This window comes from Pyrgilauda ruficollis, unplaced genomic scaffold (genome assembly GCF_017590135.1).
Source record: "Pyrgilauda ruficollis isolate IOZ18807 unplaced genomic scaffold, ASM1759013v1 scaffold15, whole genome shotgun sequence".
NCBI lineage: Eukaryota > Metazoa > Chordata > Aves > Passeriformes > Passeridae > Pyrgilauda > Pyrgilauda ruficollis.
Window position 1 is genome coordinate 15,839,368 of NW_024513654.1, and position 19,930 is coordinate 15,859,297.

Below are 19,930 nucleotides of genomic sequence, written 5' to 3' on the forward strand. Positions count from 1 at the left end.
TTGCAGTATGTGAAGCATAATTCTGAAAGGTTCATGAGGTTGTAGGGATCCAGTAAGAGATGACTGATTTCTCCCCCACACACATATACTCCACCCCACACCCACTCACCCACCCACCAGCAAAACATAATGCTGTACTATTTTTGGAAACAGGGAAAGGGCCTCCCTGTGAAAACAGAAAGCAGTGTATTTCTCAGTTACATCACTTTGCAATCTAATGCTGTGTTGTGCTCAGTGTTTTTGTGGTGATGCAAGTCTTTTTTTTCTTTCCTTTTTTTTTTTTTTTTTTTTTTTTTTTTTTTTTTTTTTTTTTTTTTCCCTTCAGCCGGTTGGATTTTCCCCATCTTACAGCACCTCGCAGGTCTCTTCTCTGAGCAGTACGTTGCCTGAGTGAGTGGAAACATACAGATCAGCTGCAGGTTTCTATCTACAAAAACAGAGTGAAAGAGAAAGAAAAGGGTTGGGAAAGCAGAGACAAATATTGACCTGGACTTAGAGAAAGACATCCAATGGCTGAATAAAGAACCCTGTTCATGTTTTGGGATATTCTTTCAACTGGCTGGAACGAGAGCGGATCAAAAGAATGGGAAATGCCAGCAGACCCTTTAGAAGAATTGCTTATTTCTTATGCCTTTTATCTGTGCTTTTGCTGACTGAAGGGAAGAAACCAGTGAAGCCAAAATGTCCTGCCTGGTGTACTTGTACCAAAGATAATGCTTTATGTGAAAATGCCAGATCTATTCCTCGCAGCGTTCCGCCTGATGTTATCTCACTGTAAGGGCTGTAAGCATTTGGTTATTTAATTTATGATTTAAAATGAACTAGGATGTGTGGTGTTCTCAGTGCATACAGAAGGATGCTTGCTGCAGGGAGTACCTCCAGCATTCAGAATCATCAGCTAATGTGTTAAAATTGTGCTGCATCCTTGAATCCTGATTTTTATATCTCTTTTATCTGTCTGTCTGTCTGTGTATGTGCACACATCTCAATTTATATGTTCTTATATAGTACATGAAACCTGTCACATTATATTTGGCGGGGGGGGGGGGGGAAGGTAATTTTTTTACTCATATAAATAAATTTCTCTGTGATGACCAGATCAGTATTATAACCATGGATATATGAGGCTGCATTAATGTACGGTTGTTTTTTTCTTCTTTACAGATCCTTTGTGAGATCTGCTTTTACTAAAATCCCAGAAGGGAGTTTTTTGCTCACACCATCTCTGCAGCTTCTGTGAGAAATATTTATATGATAAAATTTTTGTTATGAAGTGTATATGTATTCATAAATATTTCAGAAAGGGTTTTAGTATTAATTTTGTAAGAAACAGCAGCAGAAGATTTATTAGATCATAAAATACATTACTTTTGAGCAATTTGAAAGATAGTGCATGTTTAATTTTTACTTAGTATTTTGCAAGGCTGTCTGTTGTCAGTACTACTTTGAATGCTTACATGCTGAAGCTTTTGGTGACAGAATGCATGTTATCTTAATTATACTTTAATTAACATTACACTAAGGACTTAAGTGTTGCAACAACTATTCTTGTTTATTTTCTGCATTCCTGGGACCTGATTCCTAATATAAAGCTGTCCATTTGCAACTCCCATCCACTGTGAGCTCAGAACCCCACAGATCAGGCCCCTCGTTGCAGTGGGACAGGTCCTGAAGTCCTTTCCATGTAAAATTGCCATTGACTTCTGTGGAAGTTTAGTCACTTCAGTGGGAGTTTTGCCTTCATAGTACCTGGATTTGACCCTGTTTGTTATTTCATGGTCTTAAAAGTAATGACAATTTTCCTCAAATTAAAGACTGAAGTAGTTATTTCAAAATCAAATACTGTGATGAATATTTTGGGATGTTTAACTATTAGCTGCATTTCAACATAGGATTTTTACAGGCTCACAGGCTTTCCTAGAAATGTGGGCATACGATTATATAATTGTGAGCTATACAGAGGTAGAGGGGGTGTAACCTGAACTGTTTATAGTGGATGTGCTGCCAGCCTGACACACACCCAGATTTGTCTCAGAAATCCGGCAAGGCAGACTCCCCAGTGTGATCAAAACCAAAATCGGATGTCTGTCCCAAACCGACTTCCGTGCGCTCTGGATGTGGTCAGAGGTGTAATGCTGAGGTACTGGAGCTGTCTGGCTGTTAAATTAAACGGGTGGCATACCGACAGCTGAAGCCCTGACCCTGGCTGTACTCTGCTACCTCAAGTGGAGCTGATAAGGAGGTGCAGACATACTGTACAATTTTGGATACAGGGTAAATAGGTAGATGCAGTTACTATGGAAACCTAAATGCTTTTCCATGGTGCTTTATTCCAGAGAAGCTTTTTTCAGGTGGTCACAGATCACAAAAGGGACACATTTCACATTATTGCTGCAATGGGCCTTTCAAAGGAGTGGGGGAAAAAAACAGCAGCACTGGTGGGGCTTGTATCTTAAGAGAGCGAGTAGGACATCATCTCTCTTGGCTACGATACACCACCTACGCTTAGCAATCCCACTGCAAAGCAGGCAGATTTGGGCATGGTAGAGTAGGACAGACACAGTCATCTTATTTTGAGTTATTATAGTGCCTGGCACAGTGGGCTTGGGCAACGTCTTATGGCATTTTGGTAATGATAATAATTTCCATTTCTACTGTACAATTAAATGTATGTTCTATGATGCTGTTCATAAATGCTGCAACAAAAACCATGACCCTAGAAAAGCAGGGTTTGTTCCACTGTGGGCTTTGATGAGTGATGTGTTTTCCAGATATATTTTTAACATGGTAGTTGAGCTGCTTGCCATCCTTGGAATGTCAGGCTGCTGATCTAAGGCAAATGACTGCTTAAACACAGACCATAGGAGCAGGATTGTGTCTGTGGGCACAACACTCCAGTTTTTATGTGGGAAAGAAAAATTTTATTTTTGGCAGAAGATAGTAAGGGAAATAAGAATATGGAAAATTTACGTTAATTAAACATTTCAGGGAGTTTTAGCTTTGCATGATTATAGCTGTATTGGTAGGTTTAATTTAGCCAACAGCAAGATTTAGCAGCTTATATGTATTCCTATAATAACAGAAATACATATAGAAATAGTCTCCAGCATCATGTTTTTGAAGTCCAAATGTAATTGGATATCTCCAATACAGCAGTCACAGATGTCTAAATATGGTGTAATTCTGCCGCTATTATTATTTACTACTATTTTTAATGTAGTAGCACCAATGGTCTCTGGAAAAATCGTGGTCTTGTGCTAAACACTACTCATAACTCCCAGTCCAGGAGAGCTTTTCTTCTTGTGTAGTATGGATGGTATGCTCTTTGCTCTTCATGTGACAACAAAAATACAAAGAACCTACAGAGCTATGGTGAAGTGCCAGCAGGAGTGTTCCCTAAAGGTAGAGAAAACCTCCCAGCTCTCATCTTCAGCGCTTTTATCTCTGTGTATCAGCAACATGCTGAGGGTGCCCTTATAAACTGATGACATGAAAGCCTGCAGAAAGAAGGGAGGTAATCATGGCATCAGGGTTTGTACCTGCTAGCACTGTACTGTTCCTGCCAAGTGATACAGTCCCTAGCTACAGCACCATACCTGCAGCCTCTATCCCCAGAAGCAGCAATTATGGTGATTGAGGACAAACTGGGGGGAAAAATACTTTGTGCATCGAATACATCTGATGTAGCCATTGGGGAGAGGTATGAGTTAGAAGGCAAATGAGATCACCAAGTGCAAGACCTATGCTGTAAGCCTGGCAATCTCTAAAATAGCAATATTATTTAAAGAGATACCACCCTGTTCTCTAAATTATAGAGTGCAGAAAAGGAAAAAATTATCCAGTAAAATCATATCAGAAAAGTAAAATTAGTTGCAAAATTTAATAAATTGGTCTTCTGGTTCAAGAATTCTATAAAAATACTCGTTTTCTCTAAAACTGAAATATTTCTTGATTTTGACAAAAAGGAAGAATTTCCTGCTTGTATTTTTTCATACATTTCATATAGGAATATACTGAAAGTGGAAAAAGCACAATCTGCAACAGCCAACTGAGAAAATAAATTACTTGCAATTTATTCTGAATGTAAATGTCAACATAAGAGATTAACTCTTTAAGTGGATTAATTAGTACTTGGAAGTCTTGCATTCCTGAATGTCTAAGGATGCCATAGTATGAATCTATTTATCCATCATGTCAATTGATCAAAATATAGATGTGCATGTAGTATTCCACTGGGGTAAAGTTCATTGTACTTTATGATGTCCCACCACATTAAAAGTGTAGCAGTCCAGAGCTAGATTATAATGGACAAATGCTAACATGGCTGATAAGCATAAATAAAGCTGGAAAAATCAATGCTAGTCCACTTTAAATGCTTACAAAATTACATAAAATTAAATGTGCTGCTGGTATTTTTACTGTTAGATGCGTACACTAAGAGTATTTCCAAGAGGTGTAATGAGGTCTTAAAAATAATTCTGACTTGAACACTGACTGAATTTAATAGATTTTTCTTTTTTTGTTTCCCCAGTAACTTTCAGTACCTTCGGGTTAAATACACTCAGGAGTTTAACTTAAAAGTTAAAGGATTTTCCTTCCTGCCAGTGTTGCAAATTCAACCTGATGTCAGGCTAAGCAGCAATTTAAACCAAGACAATTTAAACCTCTGTAGTACTTGAAGATATCATTGTTGTCCTAGTATATCTCCAGAGGCACATGTAAAATCCCATTGTTTTACTGGCATGATAAACCCACATTTACATCCCACAGAAGTCAAAGGAATTTTATTGATGGCTCCAGTAGACAATTGTTGGATCCTTCCCTTTGCACCACACTGTGGTGCAATATATCAGCCTTACAGTCCTATAGTGCTTGCACAGAAAAAAACCATGAAACCAGGCAGTGGAAATTTGGCCTTGCTGAACCATTTTCTAAAGCTGCTGATAACCTAATGGTCTTTTGTTTTGCATTTCTTTTTGCAGGTTGTTTACGTCCAACACTTTTGATGTTATTAGTGATGATGCTTTCATGGGCCTTCCTCATCTAGAATATTTGTGAGTGGACAAAAGTATATTTCCTGGCATTATTGAATAGAGTGGGTGGGCTTCCAGTTTCCAGGCATTGCTTGACTAGAATCCCTTTACCACCCGTTGCAGGTTCATAGAGAACAACAACATTAAGTCAATTTCAAGAAATACATTCAGAGGACTGAAATCTTTAATTCACCTGTAAGTAAAGTGATTGAATATATTACTTTGTATATTTAATATAGTAACTGAACCACTGGTTGTTTCATTTCTCATTTTCATATATAACTGTTCCTAGTTATTTAAGTGACATTAATAGTAATTTGATTTGGATGTTATCTTTGTGTTTCCACCGAAGACTTCCAAACTGTGGTATGGGTAGAAGGCAAAGACACACAAACAGTTTCCAAGCACTACATGTTTGGCAGTAGTTCCCTGACTTTCTCTGCTTGGAGCACAGGGGATTTCCAGCTGAGCATGTAGGAGCAGGGAGGAGTATGAATTGGGAATCTTGGCACTGGATGAGGTGAGTCCCAGTTTGGGACTTGGAAAGGAGGAAGGTGGCAGCTGTGATGAGGAATGTGAGAGGCTGAGGAATGAACCCACACCTCTTCCCAGGTGCCCCAGTCGGACATGGATCCAGGAGAATATTACAGCCATTCTTGGGACAGGCAATCACTGTCTGTGCCTGTGTCCACTTAAGATAGTAATAGTATACAGAAGAATTTGGTTAAATCAAACTTGAAAATTCCCACCCAGAGCAATTTTAAATAGAAGAGTTGCAGCAAGATGTTTTTGTTACGGCTTACTGATCTACTTCTTCCATTCTGCACCTGCCCTACTCTGCACCCTGTCCTCTCCTGCATGGGAGCAGGAGCATCCCACAGTCAGGACCTGTCACACAATGCACTGGCATCTCCTTATTGTTCCTTGTGTGCTGCTCAGCCCTTTGGCTGTCCTTGCCCTCTGACCTGCTGCAGCCCCTTGCTGCATCAGCTGGGAGGGGAAATTGCTCCGAGGCACTCTGGATGCCGGTGAGCTGCAGGAGCAACGCTCCCCATGCCCTCACCAGCGGGAGCATTTCTCACACTCCGCTCAGTAGGTGAGACACACTGGCAACAAATACCTGCAACATTGCACTGCAAACAAGAGTAGCTTCCTTGTTTCTGAGCTAGGAAGATAGTTTTTATACAGGCTTTTGTCTCTTATCTTACAGCAAGTTTATCTTTTAGCAATAATTTAATTTAATGAGGAGTAAATTTTTGAAAAACAAAATACACACTATAAGAAAACAGAAAAAAAATGCAAAAGAAGAAAAGGAAAAAAAATCTGTAGTGTGCCTGACATAGGTTTATACCCATTTCTGAGCATCTGCATTCTGAAGCATGTCATGTGGTGTGTGTCATAGGCAGGGGAGGGGATCCTGACCTTTTGGCCTTAACATGATAGCCTCAAAGAGGGTTTTGAAACAGGGCCATTTAACTTTTTCTTTCATATATTTTGACAGAGGAGAGAAAGCAAAGGTTCCATTTTAAACAGTTAATGCATAAATATAATAGTTAAATTGCAATTCACCATATCTTCACCACCTAGTAAATGTACCATAAAATACTTTATGCTTTCCCTTTTGGTCAGGACAAGATTTACAGCTGGCTGGAACCAAGCTTACTGTGACTACTCATGTAGATAAAGTTACTTATGGAATGGCTCTAGGTCTGAGGAAGAGGAACGAGAGAGGAGGGGGAAAGAGGTACATAAAAGGGCTGTGCACATCCCATAACAATCCGTATTAGAGGTACAGGCAGAATTATGCTGTTGTTAGAAAAAAAATATAGCTGGATAAGGCTGGTAACTGGGACCCAATCAAAATATTTATGCACATGAATACCTTTATATTCACAAATGGGTCCAGTGCATTATTTATCATATTCATTTACTTATTTAGTAGCTGCTGCTGCCAGTGAACAAATTTCTTTTCTAAAACAGAGAAAGGCACAGTTTCTGCTCCACAGGAAGGCTACCATCTTCTCTTGCCTGTTACATTGGTTTCTGGGGGTGCTTCAGGAGTTTCACAAGAGAAAACATATGCAAAAGACAGATCCACATTTTAGGAGCAACTGCCATTTGCATGCACATTTTTGGGACATAGATTTGTGCATTATGCTGCACCATTGTCTGTGGAGCACTATTCACAAAGACAATGAGAAATTTGTGGAAAATAACTGCAAAGGCACCACTAGTTTAATCTGCTTGAAGAACCACTCCCCATCTTTTGGGGAAAATTGCATATACACATTAAGAATGATCATTTGGCACCCTCAGGCACTTTTCATTTAAGAAACAAGAGAGTACTTGTGTACATAAAGTATTTAAATATTTAAAGTAATCATAGTAAATGAGCATGCAAATAAGTTCTATGAAGTTAGATAAGATGAACTTTGTTCTATTTATTCTATTTACTTCCTTTTTGAAACATAAATTTTGGAATGCAGTAAGCTATCCAAACATTTTTACTTTTATAATGCAATTAACTTCAATAATTACAGTGTGTCCTTATTGTAAAAGAGAGCCATCTAGAATTTATTATTGTGCAACAGGATTTATTTGCTGGTAAAGGTACATTTAAAAACAGAAAAATTTTTAAAAGATTGCAATTTTTTTTACTAATTTACTAATTTAATGTCAGAATCTTACAGTTAGCATTGGATGGTAATTTCTATGCACAATACATAATTTTGATTGCATTTCTCTCAGAACTGTCACCGTTAGTTTACCTGCATGTTTGAGCCAACCTTTACTCTCTTATTATAATCCAAAAATCACATACAGCACCATCTAGGCAAGACAGTGTTTTCTGATATGTAAGTATGCTTTTTAACAGTGGACAATAAAATGCATAATTTTCATTCAAAAATTGGCAAATGGATAAACCTTGCTTAAATTTCTCTGTCAGTCATGTACCCATGGCAGCAGCAAACCACTCCTACTTCCAAGTACACCCTCCCTTTTGGTTTGCTATATAATAACATATAAAAACAATATAGGGCATTAAACTTGTCTCAGCTTGCAAGTCCACACAGCTTTCTCCGTGTGAGTTACCTGACTTTTAAAGGATTGCTCTGGAGCATAAAATTGCACATAAGTGGAGCACATGATACATTCACATACAGTGTTACAATCAGATGTACTTTGAAAATGGTGAAATCAGAATGGACTAATGGAAGCATCCCATATTTACTATTACTGATCAGACAAACAATTATTTTTAAATGAGGCAGCAGACCTAGTACATGTGGTCTTGTTCTTGTATTTAAGTATGTGCCTAAGTGTCTTTGTTTGGCTAGAGAAATTGTGGTTGATAAATAACATTTATGTTTACAAGTCAAAACAGAAGAGGTTCTAAGTCTTACTAGCTACAGATTCTAACTGTGATCTTAATCAAGAATGATTTCTCTCAATTTTTATTTCTTCTCATAAGTAATAAATAATTCTGTTAATTGGAAGAGGCATAGACTATACCCTACAACATTATTCTTTTTCTGTCATGCCCTCCGTGACACCTGAGACCTTTGGCAAACTCACAGAGACAGGCAGACTGAAATGTAATATACTGCTTGTTCAAAGCCTGCTCACATTTCTTTGTCACTTTTACTAGCTGGAATACTCACTGAATTTAAACAAGTTTTCCCAACATTGAAAACTGGAATTAATAACATTTTTTTGCTGGTCTAATACACACTTACACACACACACATGCACATGCCAGGAAAGCAGTTCATGCCCATCAGCAATTTATTGCCTATTACTGCATATTTTCAAAAACTATGAGCTAAACCTAAGCCCATGAGCCCACATTAGTAAGATTTTCCTTCCAGAAGAGGTACAAGAAAGAGGAGAAATTGCAGTGATATGAGCACCATGTATTGGGATCTCACAGAGAAAACATCAGTAGATCCAATCGTGACTAATTATTTTAAAATGTTAAATGGTGTTGGCAAAACACCAAAGGTGATAGCACTTTTTACTCTGCTACATGAAGTATTGTAAATGCTGCAAAGCTGCTGAAGAGTGAGAAAGCAGAAGGAGGCATGGCATTTTAGTGGAAGGAAAACTCACAAAGTAAATGAGCTTAACAGCAATCTTTTAGAACTAAATGCTGGAGAATACCAGTGTTCTTTGCCATAAGTAAAAACCCCATACAGTATATCACAATTTGCAAAAATGTGTAGTTTCACGAACAACTGGCACTAATACTGAAGTGTTTTCTTTTTCAGGAGTCTTGCAAATAATAATCTCCAGTCACTTCCAAAAGATATATTTAAAGGCTTGGATTCTTTAACAAATGTGTAAGAAAACAATTTATTAATATTTTAATTATAATAGAAGTATAAAGAGATTATTTTAGAGCACATTCTGAGTAACCATTCAAACCAGCAGCCAGTAATGGGTCTTGTTACTGGGTAGAGACTACGCAGTATGAGTAGGCTTGGGTTTTTTGTCTGCTGTTGTTGAGAATTTGTGATGGTTTTGAATATTCCACCAGTTATGAAGATAAGTAATATTGTTAGTAGTTATGTAATAAAGCTGCATGTACATTAAGATTTTGTGAATAAGAAGGGAGGATCCTTAGGGATGCATGAGAGAGCAAGGCATGCAGGGAAGGTGGAAGATATTTAATGGAGTAACATTTTAATGTGCAAGCAATTCCTGGGAAAGCTAACTTTTATCAATAAAGCATGTGTCTAAATATCCCATACTAAATTGCAACCAGATCAAAACATAAGCTTGTTTAAATATTTATATATAAATACTAGTAAAAATACAAAATACAGATAAACAGATAACTCTTACAATTGCTTTAGTGAAATAGATCCTGTTTACAATATACCAAATCGTGTTCCATCTGATCTGGGATAATAAGCTCAGAAAATCCTTTGCCTGCTCCCAGTATGAGCAGGGCAGGCTGAACCCCCAGAGCAGAGCTGCAGTAGTGAGATGTGGCCATGGGCAGCATATCTGGAGCATTACTTGGCAAGGCTGAGCGTGGCCAGGTGGTTACACAGTCTGGTCCTGGCGCTCGCCTGTTCCTGTACATACGATCACAAATCTGACTGAAGACAGCTGTAAAAGCCTTCAACAGAACTCCTCTGCTTGTCTCTCCTGAAGCCCTAAATGAGTGTATCTAAAGGAGACAGTGAATACTGCCTGGCTGACCATCAGGTTACATGAATTCCTATTTTGTTATCTAGAATGCCTCTACTGAGAAAGGGTAGCACAAAGGAAACAGGGTTCATTAGTTTGGGAGGATTTTGCATACCTGTAAACTTGGGGAAATTGATAAAAATTTCTGATTGAGCACCAAGTTGAGGTCTTCTTCGTTACCTTAATATAATTACATCTGTGTGGGTTCTGGTATGTAGATTTAACTATGGGTCAGATAAATTAAGCCAGGAAGGCCTCAAGTAAGAATAAGCAAGAGGGCACATATTTAACAAAAGCCTGTTTTGTTGTTCTCAAGGAGAAATACATTAGCTTGCTGCTTATTTTCAACGCATGATTTATTTGTTGTAGAGATCTTAGAGGCAATGCATTTAATTGTGACTGCAAACTGAAGTGGTTAGTGGAGTGGCTGGGCAGCACCAATGCAACAGTTGAAGACATTTACTGTGAAAGCCCACCAGAATACAAGAAGCGCAAGATCAATAGTCTCTCTCCAAAAGAGTTTGATTGCATTATTACAGGTAATGTGCCTCAAATTATTTCATCTTGTTAAAGTCAAAGCTGTAGTTTTTCATTCTAGAGCCCATTTTTGCAGGAACACTGCATTCTGGATGGAATTTCTACTAAAATCAATATGCTCTGCTGGTCTAAGTCTGACACAGGAATCATTTGGGAGCAGGGTCCTATATTTCAGTATCTACTCAAACTTTAGTATGTTACATAATGATCTGGAAAACTGGGACATAACACAGTACCTCTTTTTATTGAGAAAGATTGAAAACCAAATTGCAGTGCTCCTTTATCAACAGAAAAATTTGATAGTGATGAAATACTGTAATTTGTAATAAATTGGTATCTGATAAGCAGGTGTTTTTTTCAGCACAGTATGTAAAATATCTCTGTAATTATCATCTGTTGTGTGCAATTTGCAGAATTTGAAGTTTATCAGTCCCTGCCATACCAATCTCTGTCAGTAGATACTTTCTCATATATGAATGATGAACACGTGGTCATTGCTCAGCCTTTTACTGGAAAATGCATCTTTCTTGAATGGGACCATGTGGAAGTGATGTTCAGGAATTACGACAACATTACAGGTATGAACACTGCTTGACAAATAACATTTCAACAAATTATCCAAAAAGTGTTACTAACCCTGTCTCTTACTTTTCTTTTTATAGGTACTTCAACTGTTGTGTGTAAACCTATAGTTATTGAGAGTCAGCTGTATGTCATTGTCGCACAGCTGTTTGGAGGCTCCCACATATATAAAAGAGATATTTTTGCTAATAAGTTTATAAAAATTCAAGATATTGAAATCCTTAAAATCCGAAAACCCAATGACATTGAAACTTTCAGGATTGCTGAAGACTGGTATTTTGTTGTTGCAGACAGTTCAAAGGCTGGTTTCACCACGGTTTACAAGTGGAATGGGAATGGATTTTATTCCCATCAGTCTCTGCACGCCTGGTACAGAGATACTGATGTGGAGTATCTTGAAATATCTGGCAAACCACATTTAATTCTGTCAAGTAGTTCGCAAAGACCTGTAATATATCAATGGAACAAAGGAACAAATGAATTTGTTAAGCGGTTTGATATTCAAGATATGGAAGATGCATATGCAGTGAAGCATTTCAAGGTGAAAGAGGATGTATACATTTGCTTAACAAGATTTATTGGGGACTCTAAAGTAATGAAATGGGGTGGTTCAGCATTTCTGGATTTACAAAGGATGCCATCCCGAGGGTCCATGGTATTCCAACCACTTCAGATAAATAATTATCAATATGCCATTCTTGGAAGTGATTATTCTTTCACTCAAGTCTATTATTGGGATGCGGAAAAGGCAAAATTTGTGAAGTTTCAAGAATTAAACGTGCAGGCACCAAGATCTTTCATACATGTCTCCATCGATAAACGAGATTTTCTCTTTGCTTCAAGTTTTAAGGGAACTACATTGATTTATAAACATGTCATAGTTGACTTAAGCGCATGACACTCATAATTCTGAGATTACATCAGACTTTCTACTGTAAGCGGACAAAATGAACTAAATGCATGATGACTCTCTTATCTTACTTCCAAATGAATGCCTTTAAAAGTTGAGATTGCTAGAACAAAGTATTACTAGTATCTTCATCTTTAATTGTCAAGTCTAGTGGTGTTGGAAGTTGCATTTTTTAACAAAAAGAAATTAAATTAACTGTTCTTTGCATCCACAATATGTAAATACATGTGCAACTGCATCTGTTGCTATAAAGAATATTAAGATGTACTTTTCCATTTATTTATTCACCTGTTTGAAACAACTGCCAAATAAAATGTTTACATTTTGTGTCTTTCACATTCCAAATATTATTTTCAGGTGATACTTTTTATTTGTGTATATATTATACACATATAAAATAAAGCCAAGAAGGCATATTGCCCAGTGCAGTGTTGTACTGCATAGAAGATGCACGAAAGATCAGGTGGGTTTTACTAATAACAAGAAGTTCTTGATAAAAATACTGCATTGAAACACAAGCCTATAAATTATCACCTGGACAATCCTTGCACTTATGTAAAACTTCACTGACTGAAACAGAACTCTAACCAGAAAAAAGAATTCAGTTATCTAGATGTGCTTGTAGGATGAAGGGTTCAGTTATACACATCTAATTGCAGGATAGGCCTTTGTACTGTGTATAGCTGTTTCTAAAAATCTACAAAGAGCTTGGCAGAAAAAAAGACAAGGTAAAGGTGTGTGTTTCTTCACCTGATGCTGAAGCACCACAAAACAAAACTCTTGTACAGCACTGGGGCTGTTACTGTGCTGAAAGCTAGAAGCAAAGCTTATTTTTCAGCTGGCATTATTTCTATAGCTGAACTGTCACACATCACTTGCATGAATTCTGTGTCCTTGTCAAGTCTTTCCACTGTTATTGCAATTATTTAGTCTACAATGAATTTATTCCTTATTCAGAATTAAGCTAGTGAATGGGAAGTTATTTTTTTCCACTACCCTGCAATGAATCTTAGTACCAGGTACTTCTGAAATTCAGGGAACTTTCAATGTGTAAAGTCAGTTTGTATAGTGTATGCGACTCCAGGGAAGCTAACTACATCTGTTAAATTGTGCCAAATCTGAATGTGGCATGAAAATCTATCACAAGCTCAAAGTTAAAATAGTCTTTTGTTTGCATTCATCTAGTGCACCACTTGAGAGAAACCTACACTGATGCTGAAGATGATTTGGTGCAGCTCAGGAGGAAAGCTCAAGTTTATTTTAGACACCTTTGCATTCACTTGAGTTGCCAAGCATTGTGCTTCAGTGCCATCTTTAAAATAGAGACATGAATGCTGCGTTCATTTCTAGACATTTCTACCATTCACAGATGTTGACTGGTGAATAAAACTAATCATACTGTGCATGTCAGCTAATGACGTGAGCTGATTAATGTATATTTAGGAAGCCAGTCCTAAACAGTATGCTTCTGTAATAAAGAATGGAGGTTTTTTTTTAATATTTAATGTTATTTAAAAAGAAAAATTCTCACCTGAACAATACTACTCTAATAAGTTAATTTTTCTGATGCCTTTTTATCCATAGCTGCATATGCTCTGCTAAGCATTTGGCTTAATAACTACCTATTCCATAAGTATTTACAATGTGAGTAGAAAGATTTTAAACTATGTTTCACAGCTGAAACATCCCAATTTTTTTCTTAAATACATTTCCAAAAATAATCCTAATAAATACTCTCTTGTTTGGCAGTTTCCTTTATATGTCAAACCATATTTCCTTTATATAGTTTTAGCTGTTACGTCAGCATGATTTCAAACCCCAGATGAACCCAAATAATAGTTTTTATTATTTCTCAACATTGGCTGCATATCTGTGATTGCCAACTCAGTTTGTCCATTTCTTCTTCAGTGTCCTTTGCATGGGAAAGGAATGAAATACAAAGTCATGAACTCATCTCCAATCTACCAGCAAACCATTAAGTGTTTTCTATTCTTCTTGTCTTCTGTTTCAGTCTTTTACTTAAGGTCCTATTGGATTATGTGCACTGGTTTTTATCTGATTTTTCCCATTAAACTTGCCTACATGCACTCTCTATCAAATTATAAAGATAATGGCTATGCATCCTTCTCATTATGAACATATTATAAACATCTGGCTGAATTTAAGTGGAGTTGGAGAAACTTGCTAATCTGCTACCAACATTTATTTACAAACAACATATTGCCTCACAGTGTACCTTGAAAAAGTTTCATTTCATGGAAATGTATTCCAGAGCCAGCCAGCTATGCTGGCGAAGGCCTGTGCTATCATAGTGCTGTAATTGCTCTCCTGAGTTACCTCATTCTGAAATGATGTGACAGACTTACAGGAATTCACTGTTACTCCTGGGTTTAAAGGAGGAATTTCAATGCCTGCAAGGGTGTGAGTCACTAGAATTTTACATTCACAATACATATAAAATACATACGAAACTAGCCATGGTACAGTGGAGGGTAGCAAGGGATCAATCTGCTGGAGAACACAAAGGCAGTATCAGTTTGGTTGTTCCTTCAGAAAAATTTTTCCTGCAGTCAAGAACTAGTGATTTGGGAAGTTCTTAATGCCTATGTCATTTTTGGAAGGTCAGCTAATTACTATAAAATGCTGAATCTAAACCTGTTTTCTTTTGAAAATCCCTTTCTCTAGTCCATTATGTCAGGTGGAGACTCACAGGGACAATAGCTAGTTTCTTATTGTGTGACTATAGCATTTCTTTGTACCACATAAGGAACTGGGGTATTTTTAGAACAGAACTCATAATCCTTAACGTGGAAGAGCGTAAAGGCTCATTAGGTGGCTCCCTGTGCTGTTTCTTCCTGATTTCAGAGACTGGGCATCTTAACAGCTCATCTGAGCATAGAGCTAAGGCCTATTCCATCCTGGTTCTCTGCTCAGTACTCCTTCTGATATCAGTGGAAAAGTCAGAAAAAAAGTAGAACAGAACCTTTTATCATATATACATTGATACTTTTTTAAAATGCTGTTTAAAAAAAATCTGTATTTTTCATCAAAGTCTATGTTACTTGTGGCTGACTGGTTGTCTTCTGTAATTGCAATGGATTTTCTAAACCCTCTAATTGTTTTGTTTATGACTGACAGAGTATGGAAGGTACTAAATGTATTACAGAAGACAGTATTGAAGGTTAATAATGGCTACTGCTGATCCTTGATGCTGCTTAGTCGTGTTAATGTCCAAGACAGCGAAAAAGAACATTAATGGAATAGTATTGTATTCCTACTACTACTACTTAATTAGATTTTTAATAGAGCACAATATAAAAGAATATGCACCTCTCTACTTGGGAAGAGATATATAAAATACATTCAGAATACCTGATACTATACCATGTGTAACTTTTTTTGTCTATTGCAATGCCTAGGACTTGCAGGTATTTTTGTTTTTACTTTATTTGAAAAATTATTCCAAAATGCACTCTTCCTACTAAGAAGGAAATTCAGTAAGGAAATATCTTGTTGTGTAAGGTGGCAAAATAAACAGAAATGTATTATTGGTTTGTATTTCATTTTAATTATAACTTCTCCTAAATATTTTAATTTTTAAACTTTATTTGAAGGGGTTGTAACAGCCACTCAAAGTATGCTTGAGGATGGGAAACAATTATTAGCATAGTTAATGATGTGTGATATGCTTTGATATGTTCTAGTGGGAAGCTCACTAACAGCTGTATTTATGTATATAACCATTAAAACATATTGTGTTAGCATTCAATGGAAAATAAAGAATATTTAAACTACAGAAGTAACAAAAACTCTTCAGACTGACAATAGCACCAAGAGAAAGCAGAGAAGTCAGCAGAGAAGTCAGCCCAAAATGTTACAGCTAGGAACAGAATGTAAGCCCACAGCAAGTCTCAAGAGAGTGGAAGTTTCCCCTTTCAAGGAAGTATTTTCCTTTCCACGAAACACATGTGTTTCCCCTCAGTGGGGAACCCTGAAAATCCAGATAATCACCCAGTTCTTGCAAAATACAGTAAGAGGCTTACAAACTTAATGCACTACTTCCATGAGTCCAATATGTGGAATTTTTTTTCCCTTTGACACCTCTCTGCTGCATCAGTCTCAGCCGTGGCGGCACAGAGGGAGTGGTGAGCATGCTACTGCCCACTGAAAGGGCCAGGGCCCTGCCAGGGCCAGACAGAAATTAAGCCGGGTTCAGCATAGAAAATGCAAACCCAAGCACTCAATTCACTCAGCTGTTAATGCCTCCCCCACTGCCCAGCAGGTTTTCTCTCTGATTTGTTATACATATTGCCAACAGTTCCCACTACCTTTCGTACGCCTGCAAGCCTTCCCCTCTCATTCCTGCTGATCTGGAGACCTAAGTGTGGTAGTAAAGCTGTGATTTAGACTCCTATTGATTAGAAAGGCTGAATGTGTTTTTGTGGCTCGGAACTCACCGATAAATGTCGAGGTCTTGGGGAGTTCAACTCCTCCAGACCGATCTGCGGTACACTGCCTGACTTACTGCTAATGGCAACTTCTCTTCCTTACTGATGACTCTGAATTCTAATGGCTGGTGTTACAGGCATGTCTCTGTTTATAGTTCACTTAAACAAAGTGCTCAGAGGCAAACCTAACCCTATTTCTATTCAGGAATTTTCCTGAAATGAACTGGAACTACAAAGAGCTCCAGTGTGCTATACAGAAGTGGTGTTGTATTTGTGCTTTGAGACTTTGAATCGCTCCAATTAGTTATGGTAGTGTAATACTTCTGTCTTCAAATTTGTTACTGTAGAAAGCAATTTGCCCCTAAATATGCATATTTATATTCATATAATTGTTTATTTATACTCCAAATAAACGGAAATGGATGATAGCAATAATTATGTTACTGTTCCCGATCTCCCATTCATCAAATCAATTTCTGAATTCTCAAAAGTTGTTTTCAACTCAGCCTTACTTTATTCTTCCTACTGAATTATTTTAATTGAAAAAGGACTTTCTGACCCATTCTCCCTTCCTGTTCGAAGGCCTGGATAGTGACACCAGTATGTTAGCAAGTTGTCAACCTGCCCAGATGGTGAGCATCCAAAAATGCTGAAAGAGCTTCAGAATAAACAGGCTGATCTGCTAAGAATACATAGTCCTTCATTAAAAACCATTTATGTGTAAAAGAAGTAACAAATATTATACCTATTTTTCTAGAAAGTTAATGGGATGAATAACCAGTGGGATTTCAGACCAGTAAGATCCACATTTATCTAAAATTATAAATGAAAATGGAAGCATAAAATTTCAGTAGAAATTAGGTAACTAAGCAAGTGGGACAGGATGACTAGTGAAGTTAAGGGTCCAGAAAGGCAAAATACTAAACATAGGAAAGAAATGCTCAGAAAGTTTAAATTTAGCAGTACAGAAAGTCAACTTGACATTGTTGTGAGCAACTCAGAAAGATACTGGTCTCAATGTACAGCAACGGGAAAGGACAAATAATGCTGCCACATGTACAGGATAACAGGGAGATTACAACACTACATGTCATGGCAAATCACTGCTGTTGCCTTATTTGAGATACTGCATGCAGTACTCATGTAGCCATCTCAACTCTGCAAAGTAATTAAGGACCCAGAAAAAATTTATTGAAGGTGTGGAACAAGATGGCACTTGACACTATCAAATCCCAAGCCATAAACCAAAATACCTACCCCCACAAATTAAAAATTAAAATGTTACTTTTAATTAAATTAAAATTAAAACACAAATTAAAATGTGGCATTCACTGTCATAGGCAGTGACATGGGTGACAATAATACAGCATTCAGAAAGTCAAACATGGATAAATTACACAAAGAAATTAATTCTATCACTTTAGTACTGAACAAAATTGCTCTTTATTAGGGAAGAGTCTTTGCATTTCTGTGAGAAACATCTGGTTGTAACCATTTGGGATGAAAAGCCAAGCAGCTGGATAATGAATGTGCTCCAGTATTGCATTTCCTATTTTCAGTTCTTGAGACATAGTACTCAGAAATTAGCTCAACTTTGTTGCTGAGGTCCACAAAAAGAATATATATAAGAGGTACATATGACACAGCCATTCAGAAGCATTTACAATACTGACAATGTGAACGTTGAAAGAATCTGTAAAATACCAGCTACATAATTCCTTGAAATTATGTCAACATTTAAAAAAATTTTGGCAAACAATTTGCAAGCACTTGAGAATGTAATTGCACAACTTAGGCTGACTTCAGCTTTGTAAGTCATGACAGAAGCAGATTCCCATGGGAAGAACAGAACTCAGCTTTTTATAAGCTTATTATTAGCTTTGAATATTAGAGCTGTAGGAATATTAGTAGCAAAGTACCTTTTGATTAAGCAGGTAATAGTATTGTCCTGTGAAGGAGTAATTTCTAAACCACAGGAACAGATCAACAATTTTGGAAAAACAAGCAAACAAACAAACAATTCCCATTGTAACAATTTCCAAATAACTGTGTAATTTGAAACCCTTATCCTGCTCCCTTTTGTCCCCCACATACAATAACATAAAGATACTGCCCATTCAGGAAAAGCACATGCATATGTTGCTCCAAAGTGTGAAACAAAGCAAGAAAAATGACAAATCTGGAACAGAAAGTTTAATGCAAATGTGAATATCTATATCTTCTGATAGACATATTACTGCTAAAAAGAGAGCATCCTTTTAATGTTTACACTTGAAGGCATTAGCTACCTGGATTATAAATTTCAAACACAAATAAAAATCCACTGCTTCTAAATAATTCATATGCACTGACATAAGTCCAGTCTTAAATCTTATCTTTAACTTTTTCTTAGCATTATTTAAGATAACAATGACTCCTTAAAACTAAACTCACTTCAAGGCTGAGACCAAGAAAAAATACCTGGTACAACAGCTGCTAGAAAAGCTTTGCCTTTTTATACAGGGTTCTGGACTATATCAAACTGCAACAGCACCATGATAATCACATTTTATTAGCTTGAACCGAATTGGAAATGAATGTTTGTTCCAAAATTACAACTCATTTCAGAATTTCTGTAAAATCATTTTGAGAGCAGTGATGCAATCGGAGGATCTAAGAGTAAGAAAAAAGGAAGCTAATTTCTACTGTTTATCAAAAAATCTTATGGGTGTGATCGTGACTCCATTCAAAAGTTGTATAAATGCAATTAAGTACAATTGCAAAATAATCACTTAAAGAATGATATTAACTGCAAAGTGTACCTGGCAAGACTATTACAAATAAGTTATGCCATAGCCAGAGCCCCCTTGAACCAGTAAATGGCAAAGGCCCTTCCTTTTCTGAGAATACCTTATAGTCCTCCTTGCTCCTGCACATGGAGCAGGCAGCCCAGAACTGCCCTTGGAAGAAGAGAACGAGCTCCAATCATGCCTCAACAAAACAATTTCCTTGAAGTACAGCCACAGACCAGAGGCGTTCCTCTCAGTGACAAGGACAACTCAGCAAGGTCTTGAGGGCACCAGCTCGTGCATGTCAGAACATTCCCAGTTTTGCTGGTATTTCAGAGGGAGTAATCAGCTTGTGTGTGTCATCAAACCCAGCTCACTTAGCGTCCACTTGCTGGGAGCCAGGAACAGATTGCAGAGGTCAGCACACGCCGCAAAAGCTTGGTCAGCCCATTCCTA

At 37.3% G+C, this 19,930-nt stretch overlaps 1 protein-coding gene across 1 annotated transcript; it reads left to right on the forward strand.

Annotated features, from left to right (window-relative positions):
• The first annotated feature begins 347 nt into the window (after positions 1-347).
• On the forward strand, positions 348-12,603 carry LGI1 (leucine rich glioma inactivated 1). The gene is made up of 8 exons (XM_041461233.1): positions 348-774; positions 1,165-1,236; positions 4,983-5,054; positions 5,157-5,228; positions 9,302-9,373; positions 10,599-10,768; positions 11,180-11,344; positions 11,429-12,603. Exons 1-8 carry the CDS (start codon positions 584-586, stop codon positions 12,244-12,246), a joined length of 1,632 nt encoding a protein of 543 aa, XP_041317167.1. The 5' UTR covers positions 348-583; the 3' UTR covers positions 12,247-12,603.
• The last annotated feature ends 7,327 nt before the right edge of the window (positions 12,604-19,930 follow it).